This window comes from Bison bison, unplaced genomic scaffold, assembly GCF_000754665.1.
Source record: "Bison bison bison isolate TAMUID 2011002044 unplaced genomic scaffold, Bison_UMD1.0 scf7180017864370, whole genome shotgun sequence".
Classification (NCBI taxonomy): Eukaryota; Metazoa; Chordata; class Mammalia; order Artiodactyla; family Bovidae; genus Bison; species Bison bison.
In genome coordinates, this window is record NW_011494942.1 from 320,448 (window position 1) to 336,007 (window position 15,560).

Genomic DNA, 15,560 nt, shown 5'->3' on the forward strand with positions numbered 1-15,560 from the left:
CTATTTGTCACTTCCACTCTATAATCGTAAGGGATTTGATTTAGGTTATAAAGCTCAACATTCAGAAAACTAAGATCATGGCATCTGGTCCCATCACTTCATGGGAAGTAGACGCGGAAACAATGGAAACAGTGTCAGACTTTATTTTTTTGGGCTCCAAAATCACTGCAGATGGTGATTGCAGCCATGAAATTAAAGGACGCATACTCCTTGGAAGGAAAGTTATGACCAACCTAGATAGCATATTAAAAAGCAGAGACATTACTTTGCCAACAAAGGTCCGTCTGGTCAAAGCTATGGTTTTTCCAGTGGTCATGTATGGATGTGAGAATTGGACTGTGATAAAAGCTGAGCGCCGAAGAATTGATGCTTTTGAACCGTGGTGTTGGAGAAGACTCTTGAGAGTCCCTTGGACTGCAAGGAGATCCAACCAGTCCATTCTAAAGGAGATCAGTCTTGGGTGTTCTTTGGAAGGCTTGATGTTAAAGCTGAAACTTCAATACTTAGGCTACCTCATGCGAAGAGTTGACTCATTGGAAAAGACTCTGATGCTGGGAAGGATTGGGGTCAAGGGATTGAGGAGAAGGGGACAACAGAAGATGTGATGGCTGGATGGCATCACTGACTCGATGGACATGAGTTTGAGTGAACTCTGGGAGTTGGTGATGGACAGGGAGGCCTGGTGTGCTGCAATTCATGGGGATTGCAAAGAGTTGGATACGACTGAACGACTGAACTGAACTGAACTGAATGGTCTAGTGGTTTTCCCTACTTTATTCAATTTAAGTCTGATATTGGCAATAAGGAGTTCATCATCTGAGCCACAGTCATCTCCCAGTCTTGTTTTTGCTGACTATATAGAGTTTCTCCATCTTTGACTGCAAAGAATATAATCAGTCTGATTTCAGTATTGACCATCTGGCGATGTCCATGTGTAGAATGGGAGTGTCATTGGCAGAGGCTGTTTGCTATGACCAGCGTGTTCTCTTGGCAAAACTCTGTTAGCCTTTACCCTGCTTCATTCTGTACTCCAAGACCAAATTTGCCTCTTACTCTAGGTATCTCTTGACTTCCTACTTTTGCATTCCAGTCCCCTATAATGAAAAGGACATCTTTTTTGGGTGTTAGTTCTAGAAGGTCTTGAAGGTTTTCATAGAACCGTTCAACTTTCAGCTTCTTCAGCATTAGTGGTTGGGGCCTAGACTTGGATTACCCTGATACTGAATGGTTCGCCTTGGAAACGAACAGAGATCATTCTGTCGTTTTTGATTCGGACTCTTGTTAACTATGGCTACTCCATTTCTTTTAAGGGATTCTTGCCCACAGTAGTAGATATAATGGTCGTCTGAGTTAAATTCACCCATTCCAGTCCATTTTAGTTCACTGACTACTAAAATGTCAATGTTCACTCTTGCCATCTCCTGTTTGACTACTTCCTTTTTATCTTGAAATTGGAACAGAGACTACAAAACAGATATGTATCCGAATCACTTGGAAAACTTTGTCAAAATACACATGCTGTGGAAATTCTGGAAGACGCTTGGGGAGGGGAAATAGCCATCTGTATTTCATCCCCAGGTTAATGAGATCCTCTCTCAGGGCTGTTTCAGTAGATTTAGGTGTAATTACTTCTGAATTAGTTTTAATAAAAACTTTCCAAATTTGGAATTACTGAACAACCAGAATATGTCATTCAGCAGTGTTCCTTGTGTGAATGTATGTCTTGTGTTCACATTTGGTGTTTATGTATTTGTTTATTACATAGCTGCTCCATTTTCAGAGGGCTTTCTAATCGTGGGTTCACGTTGGATCAGTAAGTGACTTCATTTTAAGTGAGGAGTGAAGTACAAGAAAGGCAGAGGAGGGTGGTGACTGATGTCTGAACAGTTTCATTGTTAGGCTGTCCCTTGAATAGTGTCATTTCTGTGTGTATTCCATGAAAACAAATGTTCATTATTGGCTCTTAAATAGTGCTATTCTTCTATGTAGAAAAAGTTAATATTGATATAAGGGCAAAAGGAATGTATTTTTGGTAGTTTTGTGCTTTTTTCCTTCTATTTATTTGTAATAGCTTTATCTTGTATTTTTATTTTATTTTATTTTTAAACTTTACAAATGTATTAGTTTTGCCAAATATCAAAATGAATCCGCCACAGGTATACATGTGTTCCCCATCCTGAACCCTCCTCCCTCCTCCCTCCCCATACCATCCCTCTGGGTCGTCCCAGTGCACTAGCCCCAAGCATCCAGTATCATGCATCGAACCTGGACTGGCAACTCATTTCATACATGATATTGTACATGTTTCAATGCCATTCTCCCAAATCTTCCCACCCTCTCCCTCTGCAGCAGAGTCCATAAGACTGTTCTATACATCAGTGTTTCTTTTGCTATCTCGTACACAGGCTTACTGTTAGCATCTTTCTAAATTCCATATATATGCGTTAGTATACTGTATTGGTGTTTTTCTTTCTGGCTTACTTCACTCTGTAATAATAGGCTGTATTTTTTAAAATTAGAAATGTATGTGAACTTTTGTATAAATGTAGTTTTGTGAATGCTGTTAATTCTTTAAAGGAGTTTAACAGCTCAGACTCATAGAATTGCTAAAACTGTCATTTTTTAAACCGGGAGATCAATTGTTAAAATGATATTTATTAACATATTTATGTTGCTGACTTTCTGGATCTACTCTGTCTTCCAGCACAACTACTCTCAAATTCATCTGCAAAGAATAGTGAGCCTTATCTGTTCTTTTTTTCCTCTCTCTTTTAAGCTTTTCTGCTCATTGCAGTATTTGCATTTCCAACTTATATCACATAGGAAAAGTTAAATGATGGACTGTATACCTTTTGCAGGATTGTTTGACAGCCGTGAACACATAGAAGAGACAAGCTACTAAGGTGATAGAAAATCTGTGTACCTTAGAATGTTTCTCTAAAGGGTGACAGTTATGTGGACATAACTTATTCTTTCCATCAGAAAAGTGGAGAATCTTCTTCTCAGTTGAGTCAAGAGCAGAAGAGTGTCTTTGATGAAGACCTGCAAAAGAAGATAGAAGAGAATGAACGGTTGCATATACAAGTGAGAAAATCTTCTATTTTTCCGTATGAGTTAAAAAATGGGTTGTATGATCTGGAATGTGGAAAAAACAACCCAGGATAGAGTATTTTGTATATGGGTAGGTGTTTTAACGTTTCCTGTGGTTGATGGATATGTACGTCACTGTCGTTCATTCGTTTCTAAGATCTCACATTTTAATACGGATGTGTGCTTTGAATATGCACTTGTTCAGAGAACAGCTGAATAGCTTTATATGTTAGTGATACAGAAGTATAATGGGGACTCTTCCTTTTATATAGGACATGTTTAGATGGATTATTTAGATGGGGCTTATCATTTTAATTTGTGACAGTTGGTTTTTGTCTGTTTCCCTTTTAGTCTGTAAGGTCTCACTAGGGTACAGACCATGTCACTTTTTCTGCCCAGCCTCAGAATGGCCTCACTCATGGCACGCCTTCAGATATTTATGGAATGTTGAGTAATCAATGTCTACTCCAAAACAGTCAGCATATTTTAAGAGTCATAGTATAGTGTATTCAACTCTGCCTCCTGTTTTTTCTTGTGTGAAATGGTGAGCATAATCAAACAGTGGAAAATAAATTTTCATTCTTAGTGTTTGAAAATGTTTACAAAATGAACTTTTGACCTCATGAATTTTGTGTGAAGTAGTCATAATTCTTAATTACTGTTGAATTCTCATTGGGCTTCCCTGATGGCTCGGTTGGTAAAGAATCCACCTGCAATGCAGGAGATCCTGGTTCATTTCCTGAGTCAGGAAGATCTGTTGGAGAAGGGATAGGCTAGGATTCTCATTAAGGAAAGGAGCTTTACATTACACAGGAGTATGTTATACAGGAGTAACATCTGTTTGAATTTTGATTATTTAATTGTAGAAGTTCGCATAACAGTATAGCAAGAGTTGTGCTCAACTGGTCAGTTGAGTTAGTTCTCCGTGTGCCAGAGGTAGGTTGAAATAGAAGTCCATGAGATAGGTTGGGGAAGAAATGTAGGCTTTGAAGTCTGTTTGTGCCTGTGAAACAGTTGATAGTTAGGTAGCCCCTTGAAGCTTCAGGTTCGGAGGTCTGCAAGTAACACCGCCTCTGACCTACTGTGAGGATCCACTGAGCTCTTGCCTGTGCAGTTTCGCACACTGAGCATATGGAACCTTATGGAAGTCACTCAATGATCAGTCACTGCCATTGTTTGCTCTTCATTTGTGTGTATGAGGAGGTTCTGAGAAGAAGACGTGATCTTTTCTTTTCAGTTTTTTGAAGCTGATGAGCAGCACAAGCACGTGGAAGCGGAGCTGAGGAGTCGGCTGTCCACTCTGGAAATGGAGGCGGCTCAGCACCAGGCCGTGGTCGATGGTCTGACGCGGAAGTACATGGAGACCATCGAGAAACTGCAGAACGACAAGGCTAAACTAGAGGTAAGCCCCGCTGTTGGTGAGAGCTTGTTCAGAAATAGTCTGGGCTTTTGTAAATCGTCTGCCTGCTTTGGAGAACAGAAGTTAGGCACTCAAGGCAGGACTGCAGCCTACAGTGTCTACTCAGCGTGTTGTCATCCGTGGCCTGATTCATCTGCTTTTCTTTTTTTCTCACGGACAGATATGCATATAATTTTGGCTAATAGTGGTTGTCATACCACATTTCTAGCAAACAGAACACAGTTTCAAATGAATAGCTATATAAAATTTATAGGGGAAAACCAAAAAGAAAAAAGAGTAGAAAAAATTTTTCACCACTTCCAGGATTTCAAAATGGAAAGCCAAGGAATATAGTTTGGCATAGTTTATTTTTTATTTTTAAAAATTTTATTGGAATATAGTTGATATACAATGTTGTCTTAGTTTCAAGTGTTCAGCAAAGTGATTCAGTTATACATATACATATAGTCATTCTTTTTCAGATTTTTTTCCCCATATAAGTTATTACAGACCATTGAGTAGAGTTCCCTGTGCTATGCTTTTCTTTTCCTTCTAAAATTTAGGTAAAATCTCAGACTCTAGAAAAGGAGGCCAAGGAATGTCGACTTCGGACAGAAGAATGGTATGTGGAAATGTGAATTCCAAGGGGCCCTAAAGTGAGAATCAGAAGACCTGAATTTTGGTTTAGCAGCTTCTCTGTCTCAATTTTCTCACATTTGCAGTGAGACAGAAGTAGGTCATTTCTAGGGGCCTTTTCAGTTCTTTTATCTCTGGGACCTTAAAAATTCTTGGCAGAGTGGCTTGTGCAGCAGTCCTCAGCCTGCAGATGTTCTGGCGTGGCAGATACCATTCTGGGGCGCCTGCACCGAGGACTGGGTGCTTTCTGGGGCAGACTACTCTAAAGAGACGGTCTTCTCATAGTCCAAGGCAGGAAAACTGACTGTTGATCGTGGTGTCAGCCTTTTAATGTTTAGTTGCTAAGTCGTGTCAGACTCTTAGAGACCCCAGGGACTGTAGCTCGCCAGGCTCCTCCATCCATGGGATTTCCCAGGCGAGAATACTGGAGTGGTTTGCCATTTCCTTCTCCAGGGGATCTTCCTGACTCAGGGATTGAACTCACATGTCCTATGTCTCCTGCATGTAGGCAGATTCTTTACTGCTGAGCCACCAGGGAAGCCCAACATTTTAATAAAATGGTACCTTTTAAATAAAATGAGGTTGTGTAATCTAATGTGGAGATATTTACCTGTTAAAATATTACTTATCTCTGGATGGTAAGAGCATGTGCCAACATTTATTTGATAAATGACATATTTTAGGTTTTGATAGGATCAATCAAGTGAAGTTCTTCAATTTAGTTGTACTGAAAATGCATGATGTACCTATACTCTTAATTGAATCAAAACCAAAAATGATCAGATTTTGAGCTCAAGGTAAAAATCTGCTATAATACTTTAAAAAATTTTACTGTTATACTTGAACAAATACTTGTGTTATAAAGAGAAAAATCTATAAGTTTGAAATGGCTCTAAGATGATTTTGAGCTTGGGGAAATAAACTTAAAATTGTATAAGATAGTGGGACTGTGATAAATTCTTTGCAACTTCCAGTTATTCAGCAGGAGTCTCAAGGGCTTTAAAATCAAGACTTAGTATTTTTCTTATCTTCATTTTTTTTTTAAACAACTCTCTACTACCAAGGGTATACAGATGTCAGTAAGCCTGTCAGTCTGAAAGCCTGATACCAGCTATTGAGGTAACATGCAAATGTTGATCATATGGTTTTGTATTTTTTCTTTCAGTCAGTTACAGTTAAAGAATCTTCATGAAGATTTGTCAAGTAGATTAGAAGAATCTTTATCAATCATCAGTGAGAAAGTACCTTTTAATGATACAAGTAGGTATTATGTATAGTTTTCCATTATTTGCAACTCTGAACTTGTTTAGGATAGCCATCTTATTAAAATAGTTTCTAATGTACTTGGCTGAAAACCTCTCTCGCCCAACAGAGGGTTGCTTTCTTTTTGTCCTTTTGATCAGCTTTCACCCTCATGTCTCATAGGGAGATTTTAAGTTGTCACATAACTATTCTGAAGCTAGTCTTCTTGGAAAAAGCCCAAAGCTACATTTTTCAATTGCATGTATTTAACATATCCCAACGTGAAAACCAGCCTGTGCACATAAAGTACCTGAATACTTGTACAAGAAATGCTGGTCACAATGGACGGCAAGGTGGAAGAGGAGTAAGGGGATGGGTGGGAGGTGAATCTTCTCTGTCAGATATCTCCTGCCCTTTGGACAATGCGCAGCGCTAGTTCCGGAGCTGACTTGGGTATGCCTGCTTCCCCCTCATCCTGGGAAGGCTCTGGTAATTTACATAACCAAGAGCACCAAAGAGAACTTTAAAAAAAAATTGACTTCTGTGTATGTGTTTGAAAGTGTTAGTCACTTTGTCGTGTTCGACTCTTTTCAACCCCATGGACTGTAGCCCACCAGGCTCCTCTGTCCATTGAGCTCACCATGCAAGAATACTAGAGTGGGTAGCCATTCCCTTCTCCAGGGTAATCCTCCTGACCCAGGGATCAAACCCAGGTCTCCTGCACTACAAGCAGATTCTTACTTTCTGAACTACCAGGGAAGCCCAAGTATTAAGTCAAAATCTTAAAGACAAAGAAAACGGTTTGAAACTTAAATTCAATGTGGTATACATTTTCTTTTTTACAATTATATGATTGAAATTAATTTTTGACTTCTCAATTTTTCTTAGGAAAGACCTAAAAAAAGAGGGAAGAAAAGACAAAAATAGCAGTTTGTTCTAAAACTGAAATCAGCATATGTCATTATCATATCGAAAACCTAAATTCCTCTGAAAACAACACCTGTTACTGCTTTCTACATTAATGTAAATAGTATCAGCATACTTTGATCCACTAGACTTGAATCCTTGACGTTTCATTTGCTCCTTAATCCTTAGTCATCACATTCTAATCATTTCCGTCTGAATCTCTTTGGGTTTATCCTTTCTTTTCCAGTACTAGTTGTCACCCTATTTTAGGTCTTTATCATTTCACAAGTAGAGTTACTACTTTTAGTTCTGAAATATTTAGAGATTATTTGCTGAAGATCTAAATTTTGCATAGGATATGCAAAAATGTATAAGACAAAAATCTCTACCCTCAAGGAATTTATAGTCCAGTAGGGGGAAAATAAGATAGAGAAATATATGAAATATAAGCTAAGTTATTCCATGAAGAACTTCTTGGGGTTTCAGAGGAAGGGTGATTATTGCTGGTGGGATTGTTTGGGGAAACCTTCTGGAAGAAGTGTGCTTTGGGCTGGGCCAGGATGTGGAAGTAGGTTTTATTGGTCAGAGAGGTCAGGGAGAACCAGCCAGGGAATTGCATTGAGTGTGGTATGTAGGATAAAGGTGCTGTCAGGGCCTGGCGGTAGTAATTAGTTAAGTATGACTGGAGGCTAGAGTGGATGGGATGTGGAAGCCAATGATAGGTAAGTTCTGAAAGGGTGGGTGGGACTGGACCCTCAAGTTCTGGGCAGAGGACTTGGGATTTCATTCACAAGGCAGTAGGTTGTTGGAGAAGATTTTAGAAATGTCCCTTTTTAAAGAAATTTATTTATTTATATTTGGCTGTGCTCGGTCTTTACTGCTGCGTGTGCTTTTCTCTAGTTGTGGCAAGTGGGGGCTACTCTCTAGTTGCGCTATGAGGGCTTCTCATTGCAGGGGCTTCTCTTGTTGCAGACCACAGGCTCTAGGGTGCACAGGCTGCAGTAGCTGCGGCACACGGGCTTAGTTGCTTCTCCCAGGCTCTAGAGCACAGGCTCAGTAGCTCCGAGGCATGTGGGATTCTTCCGGATTAGGGATCGAACCTGTGTCTCCTGCATTGGCAGGCGGATTCTTTACCACTGAGCCACCAGGGAAGCCCTGGAAATGTCTTGATGAGATTTGTGCACTCACTTGGTTAATCTGGCAACAGAGTATAGACTACACTGGAATGGGAGAAGGAGACTGATGCTGTTGTGGTGATAGTCCTGGTGTGCTGGGATGGGGGCTGGAGCCTGAGATGTCAGGAGACGCAAGGAGGCAAGGCAGAGAGAGCAGGCAGTGTGGGGAAAAGACGTGGTGCGGTTGACAGAGATCAGAGAGGCAGATGGGGAGCAGGTTTATGGGAGAGATGAGGAGGTTAACTTGGATGTGGCTTAATAGTCTAACCGATTGGTGTGCATCTCTTTACCTGCTGGTGTGCACATTTGTAAATAAAAGTCTAGAGCTGGGGAGAGAAGCTGATGTTGACCCAGTTGGGATGGGTGAGCCCCTCTGTTGGGAATGAGGGTTATAGAGTACAAAGAGGCCTGTGCAGAGTGCACCCCAGTGGTCAGGAAGGGAAGGGGCTGAGTGGAGACGAGCTGGCAAATGGGTGAGCATTTATTATTTCTTAGTTAAGCTCTTTTTCTGTAAAAGTGACTTAATGTACATCCATTTTTGTTTTGTAGAATATAGCCAGTATAATGCTCTGAATGTTCCAGTCCACAATAGGAGACATCAGGTAAAGATGAAGTTTTTATTTTCAGTAATGTATATGTCAAACTTTTCAGAAACACCAGTTAGTTGTTTGGGTCTCTGTTTAGTGCACCAAATCATTGCATTTAACTTTTACTTTCTTTTCTCATACATTTAAAAAATTGTGGAACACGCTATTTTTTGAATTTGTAAATAATACAGATTTTTGCTGTCTCTTGTCTTATAACATTAAAACTGAATTGTGGGATGCACTGATTTTTGTCATACGTTTCTTTTAGGTTGGTGGGCTTTGCACTTTAGGTTAAGTAGAAGAGGTATATTAGCCAATATGGATGGCTTTCTACTTTACTTAGATGGTAGTATTAAAATATAAGTGGGAACAAATGAATTTAAGGCATAATTATTTTAGAGTTCAAATGTTTTCTCCAAAAGCAGACTTAATAAAGTTGTTTGGGCGTAATAACCTGATAGTTGACTTTAACTGTATCTTTCTCATTTTAAAGCTGAAGATGCGGGATATCGCTGGGCAGGCCCTGGCTTTTGTTCAAGATCTTGTCAAGGCTCTTCTGAACTTTCACACCTATACAGAACAGAGGATTCAGATTTTTCCTATTGATTCTGCCATTGACACAATATCTCCATTGAATCAGAAGGTACGTTTAACTCAGGATACCTTTTGTCTGCCCTGAACAAATCTGGAGACTTGCTACTTATTAGACTAGTTCTGTGTTTCAGCCAAGTACTATAGAGGACGTGGGGAGAAACTCTAAGTCATAGTCTTTATCGTCAAGAAACAGGGTAAACATGGAGATTCTTATGAAATGGAATAGTGAGGGATATGTTAGAAGACCTAAGTGTGAATAAGTGGTCAGGGCAGTAAGTGAATATGACGTCATCAAGGAGGGGAGACTGCTGTTGGTGGTAGTGTCTGGAAGACTCTGGTGATTTGACTAGGCTTTGAAAAATGAGCATGGTTTACATAGGAGGAGAGAAGTGGGGTAGGTGTTTTTTCCCTATAAAACTTTTCACCACAAACCTTTTGAAGTTCATAAAAATTAAAGTTTGAAATGCTCTTTAATATCACCATGGGAAAAAGCTTTCAGATGACCTGGGTAAGGAAAATGGACCTGTAGCATTTTAAGGCAGTTATATTTTCTTTTACGCTTCCTATAATATAAAAGCATTTTCCCCGCCCTGGTTCTTTGTCCATTATTTTATTTTTATTTTTTTGTTTTTGGGGCCTTTTTTGGCCATACCATGCAGCATGTGGGATCTTAGTTTCCCAACTAGGAATTGAACCTGGGCCCCAGCAGTGAAAGCATTGTGTTTTAACCACTGGACTGCCAGGGAATTCCCACCATTATTTTACTTAGCTTGTTACCATGTTATGCTCACATGGTGAGAATCAAATATGTTAATCATAATGGAAATATTTCATTACTCTGAAGAATTCATATTTTTCTCAGTATTTTACCTTTGGTACTTTTATCTCTGAGAGACCCTCTGTGACTTTTCCGTTAAGCCTCTATTATTGAAGATTCAGTAACCATTTGTTAAAAGATGACCAAAGCATTTAGACTTGTTCATAAAATCATAAAGTAGACTTTTATACCTGAGCTTAGAGTTCAACTTATTTTATAGCCCAGAGAGACTGAGTTTCCCAGGGCCATATGTCTGTGTAGCTTGCAGTTGGACTAGTTGAATCACATTTCTGCAAAATGAGACTTTACATTTGTATACACAGAACTCAAAATTTGAGCCATTATACAATATTTAAAAAGCTGAGATATTTCACATGTGAAAAATTAACTTCTTGTTTCTCAATTGTCTCAAAGCTTGGGGGATCTTTTTCTGAATCTGTTCTTCATACTGAATTAGTTCTTCATAAGTATTACAGTATCCATGACAGTTATAAAAGTTTTTATAGTCTCATTTTGATGATAGCTACATTCCTAGAATGTGTTAACCTTGAACATTTTATGCAATGAATATAAGCTGTACTCAAAAGTCTTGTTTTTAAAAAATGAGGTCAGTTCAGTTCAGTTGCTCAGTCATGTCCAACTCTTTGCAACCCCATGAATTGCAGCACGCCAGGCCTCCCTGTCCATCACCAACTCCCGGAGTTCACTCAAACTCACGCCCATCGAGTCGGTGATGCCATCAAGCCATCTCATCCTCTGTCGTCCCCTTCTCCTCCTGCCCCCAATCCCTCCCAGCATCAGAGTCTTTTCCAATGAGTCAACTCTTCTCATGAGGTGGCCAAAGTACTGGAGTTTCAGCTTTAACATCAGTCCTTCCAAAGAATACCCAGGACTGATCTGCTTTAGAATGGACTGGTTGGATCTCCTTGCAGTCCAAGGGACTCTCAAGAGTCTTCTCCAACACCACAGTTCAAAAGCATCAATTCTTCAGCGCTCAGCTTTCTTTACAGTTCAACTCTCGCATCCATACATGACCACTGGAAAAACCATAGCCTTGACTAGACGGACCTTTGTTGGTAAAGTAATGTCTCTGCTTTTAAATATGCTATCTAGGTTGGTCATAACTTTCCTTCCAAGGAGTAAGCGTCTTTTAATTTCACGGCTGCAATCACCATCTACAGCGATTTATGTAAACGCAAAAATCTGTCCTACAGTTTTGACTCAAATATCAAATCTTTTTTTTTTTAATATTAACTTGCATCCCTAATGAAGAAGTGGTTGTTTCGGAAAGAAGGCCTATTGGTGGTGTGTTGTTAATAGTATCCCCTCCCCACTTGCCTCATGCCCAGTTGTTAATTATATCATCTGTCTGCTGGTTTGTCACTTTGCCATGGAATGGGCACTTGGGTTTAGTATCTGAGATTGTTAGAGGGAACTTTGTGTAAAAGTCAAATTTCCCAAAAAAAAGTTTGCAAAAGTATTAAGGTTTATAACTCAGTGGGTCCATTTACAGATGTTTTGATATCCTTTATTTTCCAGTGACTTAACTCAGAATTCTTCTCCTATTTAGTTCTCACAGTATCTTCATGAAAATGCATCTTACGTCCGCCCTCTTGAGGAAGGAATGCTTCATTTATTTGAAAGTATTACTGAGGATACTGTAACCGTCCTGGTAATTTACTGCTTTACTTCTGGAAGTGGGAGTGCTTCTTTATCAAACAAAATTATTAATCTTGAAATTGTTTTTCTTTTCCAGGAGACAACTGTGAAATTGAAAACTTTTTCAGAGCATTTAACCTCTTACATATGTTTTCTTAGGAAGATTCTTCCTTATCAATTAAAAAGGTACTTACTGTTCTGGGCCAGGGAGCTTGGGGAATTGTGAGGTGTCATCTGAGCTGTGCTGGAGTTAATAAAGTAACAACTTGTGCCTCTTGAGCTCTGCCTGACCTTTTTGCACTACAACCAATTTGGATGTTTGTGAAAAAGGAAAATCATGGCTTGAGCAACACAAACTTATATTTAAGAAAACTGAATTGTAGTTTCTCAGCTAGAGTTTCTTCAATAGTTTTGAACTGTGATCAGTGCAATAACCATGTAATGCAACATGAACCAGTATTTTTAGTGATTGTGAATGACACATTTATTAAAGGAAATAGTTTTGGGTATTGTTACCCTTTTACTGAAAATGTCTAGATGGGGGTAATAATAGTTAACCTCTGTATTTGAATCTGTAATCCTTAGGTTTCTTTTAAATAGGATGCAGTTTTTACTATTGGTGATTTAAGTTATAAAATAAAAACTGTACATCCTCCAGCTCTCATAGGATGAGTCATTTAGTAACCTTAAATATTGCATCTTAAACATTCCTGAAAAGGCAAGAGAAAATAATTTATATAACTGGAAATTTGAGACTACTGATTGTATATTTTGATACTTTTGATGTAAAACTACAAAGACTCCTAATTCATCTAAATCTTTTAATCCTGAGATCTAGTCTTTAAAAAAGGCGAAGAATAATGCAACTGGAAATAAGAGAAATAAGAACATATATGTACTATTATTGATATGTATTATTATTGTTGTTGTTTATTCCCTAAATCATGGCTGACTTTTTGCAACCCTGGGGACTGTAGCCTGACAGGCTCCTCTGTCCTTGGGGATTCTCTAGGCAAGAATGCTGGAGTATGTTGCCATTCCTTCTCTAGGGCATCTTCCCGACCCAGGGATTGAACCTGTCTCCTGCATTGCCAGGCAGATTCTTTACTGCTGAGCTACCTGGGAAGCCCATAGGTATTATAGTAGATTGCAAAACAAGGTTTAGGAAAAACATAGATGAAAAGCTTATAGATACTGAAAATATACAAGTAATTGTAGTTTTTTAGTCCTTATAAACTAAAGTAGTAGGTTTAGCTTTTCAAAAATATGAAATTTTGTTATTAAAAAATTTATGTATGTTAAGAACCATCTTATTTCCTAATTCTAACCTAACAAGGTATTTTAGTAACTGAATTCTATGATTTGTGCACATGACAGAATTTTAGGGCTCAGGGAATTATGAGCTCATAATTGTGAATTATAGTTTCCTTCAGATCCTTAAATGTTTTAGTTCAGTATAATTGAAGTTTTTCTGAAAATTGACTCTGAAAGTTTAACACTGAATTGAATATACCTTATTGATTCGGCTTATGTTTAAAAGATTGTAAGAACCATTGTAAAAGTGGTGTTTACTACTTGAAAGAGTTAATGCATTTTTATTTTATCTTAATTTATTTTTTCACTATTACATTTTTAGAAACGCTGGGTAAGTCCTTTCTTGATCTAAGATTCCTGTTCTTGGGAATGTTCTGTCGCATACGCTTTCAGCCCTACCTTATCAGATTTTCATGTATTTTAGGCAATTTTTTTGCCATTGGTTTAAATACCACTCTAGTTGGCAAGATAACATGTTCATTAGTAATAAATGGGTTTAGTATTGAATGAAGCTGTCTGCTATAAATAAATAGAGCAGAAGTGTCAAGGTCAAGGGAATGGATGTGATTCTTGATATCACATCACAAGCATATCATTCTTGTGCTAATAACTTTTCTAGCTTTGTGTAAAAAGCATTTTACTTGATTATTGCACATTTTAATAAGTACTCTTAAGAGTCTACGTAGTTTTTAACCTTATAATTAAGTTTTCCCAAGCACCATTTAAAATGGAAAATGGTTATATTTTTATGAATGTTAAGGAATTACTTTTATATTGCGCTTATAGATTGGTTTTTCCAATCTGTCTGACTTTTGAAATTACATACACTTCCCTGGTGGCTCAGTGATAAAGAATCCGCCTGCTAATACAGGAGACGGGTTCAATCCGTGGGTCAGGAAGATCCCCTGGAGAAGGAAATGACAACCCACAACAGTATTCTTGCCTGGGAAATCCCACTACAGAGGAACCTAGCGAGCTACAGTTTATGGGGTCACAAAGAGTCGGACATGAGTTAGTGACTAAACAACTCACTGAAAAAGGTTTCTTACTGATTCTCTCTCCCAGTTCCTATTTAATTCTCTTTAGAAATTCAGCCTATGAAGTATTTTTCTCCTGAAAATATTTTGAAGGAAGCATTTTTGTGCTGCTCTCAGGATGGAAGACAGTGAGCACCTTTTCTTCCATTTAGTCGTCTTTTGCTTCATTGGCATTGGAGGAAGCCAGTGTGTACATGATGATATAACAAAATGGAACCTTGTCAGTGAGCTCAAGTTTCTTTTTTTGGTTCATTCTCTCTTTGGATATAGATGTTTGACAATTTAGGTAGTTTCTTATAGCTGATTGAAAATCATTCGGGATGCTCACTTTTATAAACTCTGCCCATTCCTAGCCTAGAAGAAGAATGTGAAGCTTCCCTTTGCACGTCTGCATTACGAGCCAGGAATCTAGAGCTGTCCCAGGACATGAAAAAGATGACAGCTGTGTTTGAGAAGCTGCAGACTTACATTGCCCTTCTTGCCTTGCCAAGTAAGTGTCTTTGTTACTCATGGTTCAATGTGAAGAACTTAGAGTACAAGAAGTTGGAGAAGGGAGGCTGTTTGGCATGTTTGAGTGAGAAGAGCCTAGGATCTGGGACCAGAAAAACTTGGATTCATATCCTGCAGCCCTTTATACATTTATGGCCTTGGGCAAATCGCTTTACTTTTCTGCTTCTGTTTTCCCACTTATAAAATGAAGGTAAATGAGTTAAATTAAGAATGTACAGGGACTTCCCTGGTGGTCTAGTGACTAAGACTTGTTGTTCAGTCACTCAGTCGTATTGTGACCCCATGGACTGCAGCACTCCAGGCTTCCCTATCCTATCTCCCAGAGGTTGCTCAAACTCATGTCCGTTGAGTCGATGATGCCATCCAACTGTCTTATCCTCGGTCTCCCCCTTCTCCTCTTGCCCTCAATCTTGCCCAGCATCAGTGTCTTTTCCAGGGGGTCAGCTCTTCACATCAGGTGGCCAAAGTATTGGAGGTTCAGATTGGAGGTTCAGCTTCAGCATCAGTCCTTCCAGTGAATATTCAGTGTTGATTTCCTTTATTATTGACTGGTTTGATCTCCTGGCTGTCCAGAGAACTCTCAAGAGTCTTCTC

At 38.9% G+C, this 15,560-nt stretch overlaps 1 protein-coding gene across 2 annotated transcripts in view; it reads left to right on the plus strand.

The window, feature by feature from the left end:
* The window catches only part of PPP1R21 (protein phosphatase 1, regulatory subunit 21), a 74,278-nt gene that overhangs the window by 20,460 nt on the left and 38,258 nt on the right, over positions 1-15,560 (plus strand). For both annotated transcript variants that reach the window (XM_010855894.1, XM_010855893.1), the window contains 9 exons: positions 2,983-3,084; positions 4,328-4,492; positions 5,053-5,111; positions 6,291-6,385; positions 8,998-9,050; positions 9,529-9,678; positions 12,017-12,118; positions 12,203-12,291; positions 14,810-14,946. In XM_010855894.1, coding sequence (XP_010854196.1) covers positions 2,983-3,084; positions 4,328-4,492; positions 5,053-5,111; positions 6,291-6,385; positions 8,998-9,050; positions 9,529-9,678; positions 12,017-12,118; positions 12,203-12,291; positions 14,810-14,946 — 952 coding nt within the window. The remainder of the gene's footprint in view (positions 1-2,982; positions 3,085-4,327; positions 4,493-5,052; positions 5,112-6,290; positions 6,386-8,997; positions 9,051-9,528; positions 9,679-12,016; positions 12,119-12,202; positions 12,292-14,809; positions 14,947-15,560) is intronic.